This window comes from Armigeres subalbatus, unplaced genomic scaffold, assembly GCF_024139115.2.
Source record: "Armigeres subalbatus isolate Guangzhou_Male unplaced genomic scaffold, GZ_Asu_2 Contig2024, whole genome shotgun sequence".
Taxonomy (NCBI): Eukaryota; Metazoa; Arthropoda; class Insecta; order Diptera; family Culicidae; genus Armigeres; species Armigeres subalbatus.
The window spans coordinates 1-2702 of record NW_026942863.1 but is presented as its reverse complement, the minus strand read 5'-3'; the positions used below and the strand labels follow the sequence as shown (position 1 = coordinate 2702).

General features: G+C 40.6%; 1 protein-coding gene across 1 annotated transcript; it reads left to right on the top strand.

Moving 5' to 3' along the window:
• Positions 1 to 629: 629 nt before the first annotated feature.
• On the top strand, positions 630 to 2672 carry LOC134203637 (nucleolar GTP-binding protein 1; the record flags this gene model as incomplete). The annotated part of the gene is made up of 3 exons (XM_062678520.1): positions 630 to 677; positions 764 to 1038; positions 2382 to 2672. Coding segments are annotated over exons 1-3 (614 nt in total), but the record flags the coding sequence as incomplete, so codon positions are not given.
• Positions 2673 to 2702: the final 30 nt, after the last annotated feature.

Here is a 2702-nt window from a genome sequence, read left to right as displayed (position 1 = left end):
GGGATTGATTTCAAAATATCCCGCTACTCGCTTGAGAGCAGAAAAGCGGCTCCACAGAGAAACAGACGTCTCACTTAGAACAAATTGCAATCAAAACCATCGTCACGAAAACAGTGTCGCCCAATGCTAAAATCCCGATGAGTGGCCAAGCGGCAACCAGATGGCGGTAGTGTGCAAACGTCAAACACAAGCAAAATCGATGAAAGCGCCATCAGTGGCCGATTGACCACCTACAAAAATTTAAATAAACCGTTAAAAAGTTGTACGATGGAACATATGTTGAGTGAGACGTCTGTTTCTCTGTGGCGGCTCTATCCGCAGCACCCAAGTTAAAACATCCCACTTTTGGGTTATTTTGGAGCTCCGTGTATGTATGTTCTTGTGCTCACCGCGAGGTGTCACTCACGTGGAAATTCTCGTGTGTCTCATGTCCGACCCCTCGGGTGTCAGATTTGACAACCACTCCGCGTGTTTTCATTTGCTCTGTCTCTCGCCTTTGTTGACTTCATCGGAGCTGTCAAATCTCATTCTTTTCTTCGTACCATCACCTCGTGTTGATTTGGTTCGGAACCGTTGTCGCACGGTTTTCCTTTTGTTTTCCGCGGAAAAGTGTCGGAAAATCTACCAACATGAGTCTGTACAACTTTAAGAAGATTATGGTGGTGCCGCCAGCAAAGGTAGGTCGGATTGAACTCTGGTATCGGGGAAAATCAATCGTTTGCAACAACGTCATTTCTAACCTGTTTTGAATGTATGTTTTTAGGCCTTCATCGATATTATGCTATCGAAGACCCAGCGGAAGACTCCGACGGTTGTCCACAAGCATTACAAAATAAGCCGGATCCGTGCGTTTTACACGCGAAAAGTTAAATACACTCAGCAGAATTTCCACGACCGGCTGTCGCAGATCATTCAGGATTTTCCCAAGCTGGATGATGTGCATCCGTTTTACGCGGATCTGATGAATGTTCTGTACGACAAGGACCATTACAAGCTGGCTCTTGGACAATTGAATACAGCAAGGCATTTGATTGACACGTAAGTATTTGCTGCTTCAAATCAAATCAATCTCGGTTTCGATTAGTTTTAAGATCAATTTATTGAACTTTTGTGAACCTTAAATGACATTTGTACAGAGTGTAACTAACTAATTTCTTTTTTCGCCTCAATATTTTTGGAAAGCCGTTTTTCAGTAGAATAGTCTTCAGTCTCCCAGTCTAAGGGGCCCTCCTTAGCCGTGCGGTAAGACGCGCGGCTACAAAACAAGACCATGCTGAGGGTGGCTGGGTTCGATTCCCGGTGCCGGTATAGGCAATTTTCTGATTGGAAATTGTCTCGACTTCCCTGGGCATAAAAGTATCATCGTGCTAGCCTCATGATATACGAATGCAAAAATGGTAACTTGGCTTAGAAACCTCGCAGTTAATAACTGTGGAAGTGCTTGATGAACACTAAGCTGCGAGGCGGCTCTGTCCCAGTGTGGGGATGTAATGCCATTAAGAAAAAGAAAAAGAAAAGTCTTCAATAACAAATGGATGAATTTTCTCAATTTCGACTAAATAAATCATAGTTATTGATATACTAACTGCAATAGCAGGGATTCTTGTATTTAAGTTCCATAAATACCATTTTTTCACGAATTAGTTATCAAACATGGAGTACCCAATACACTGACACGCTCACCAAAAACCTTTCAATGAGTTCAAATTTTTATCATTTGCTCATTTACGCACAACAGAAATTATTTATGTTTGAAAAAATAGAGAAATGCGTTTAGTGTCAAGACATTTTCACTTGCTCCATCCGTGGTAAAAATCAAACAGTCATAAAATATTTTTTCCAAATTCCTGTAGTTCACATCAATATTTTTTTTGCTGAAATTCAAAACTATGTAGAAAATCAACGTATCAATGCACTAATTTCAACATGTTTAAGAAATCAACATAGAAAATATTTGTATTTATTGACAAGCAATACAACTTGTGCAAAAGATAAACTTGGAAGGTTAAAAAACTTATACTCTCGCTGAAATGGCTCATTATTTCATGTTTTACTCGTTCAACGCATTAATTTGAATGGTCATGTATGATTGTGAAGTGAGATGGATTATTCGAGCCTGTAACAAGCGCGGTGTAATCATTAATAGACATAGACCGCTGTCATCATTGAAAAGTAGTATGAAAAAAAATTTGTGCCCGGGACATCCTAGCTACGATTTGGCGATGGGCTAAACAATAGCATGACAGTAGCCTGGGATTATTTCTATGCTTCATTATTGAAATATTTGTGATTTTTTCACTTACTCCATTTACCCACTTACACCACTGTACCTTAAGTAAAATATCGTTCTTAACATCCTCTATATCTTTTTATCTTTTCAGCGTGGCAAAAGATTATGTTCGATTGCTCAAATTTGGCGATTCGCTGTATCGTTGCAAGCAGTTGAAGAAAGCAGCCCTCGGTCGAATGGCCACCATCATGAAACGCCAGGCTTCCAATCTTACATATTTGGAACAGGTCCGCCAGCACTTGTCTCGTCTGCCTTCCATTGATCCATACACCAGAACCATAATCATTTGTGGTTTCCCGAATGTTGGAAAATCCAGCTTTATCAACAAAGTTACCAGAGCCGACGTTGAAGTGCAGCCGTACGCATTCACAACCAAGAGTTTGTACGTTGGTCACATGGACTACAAATACCT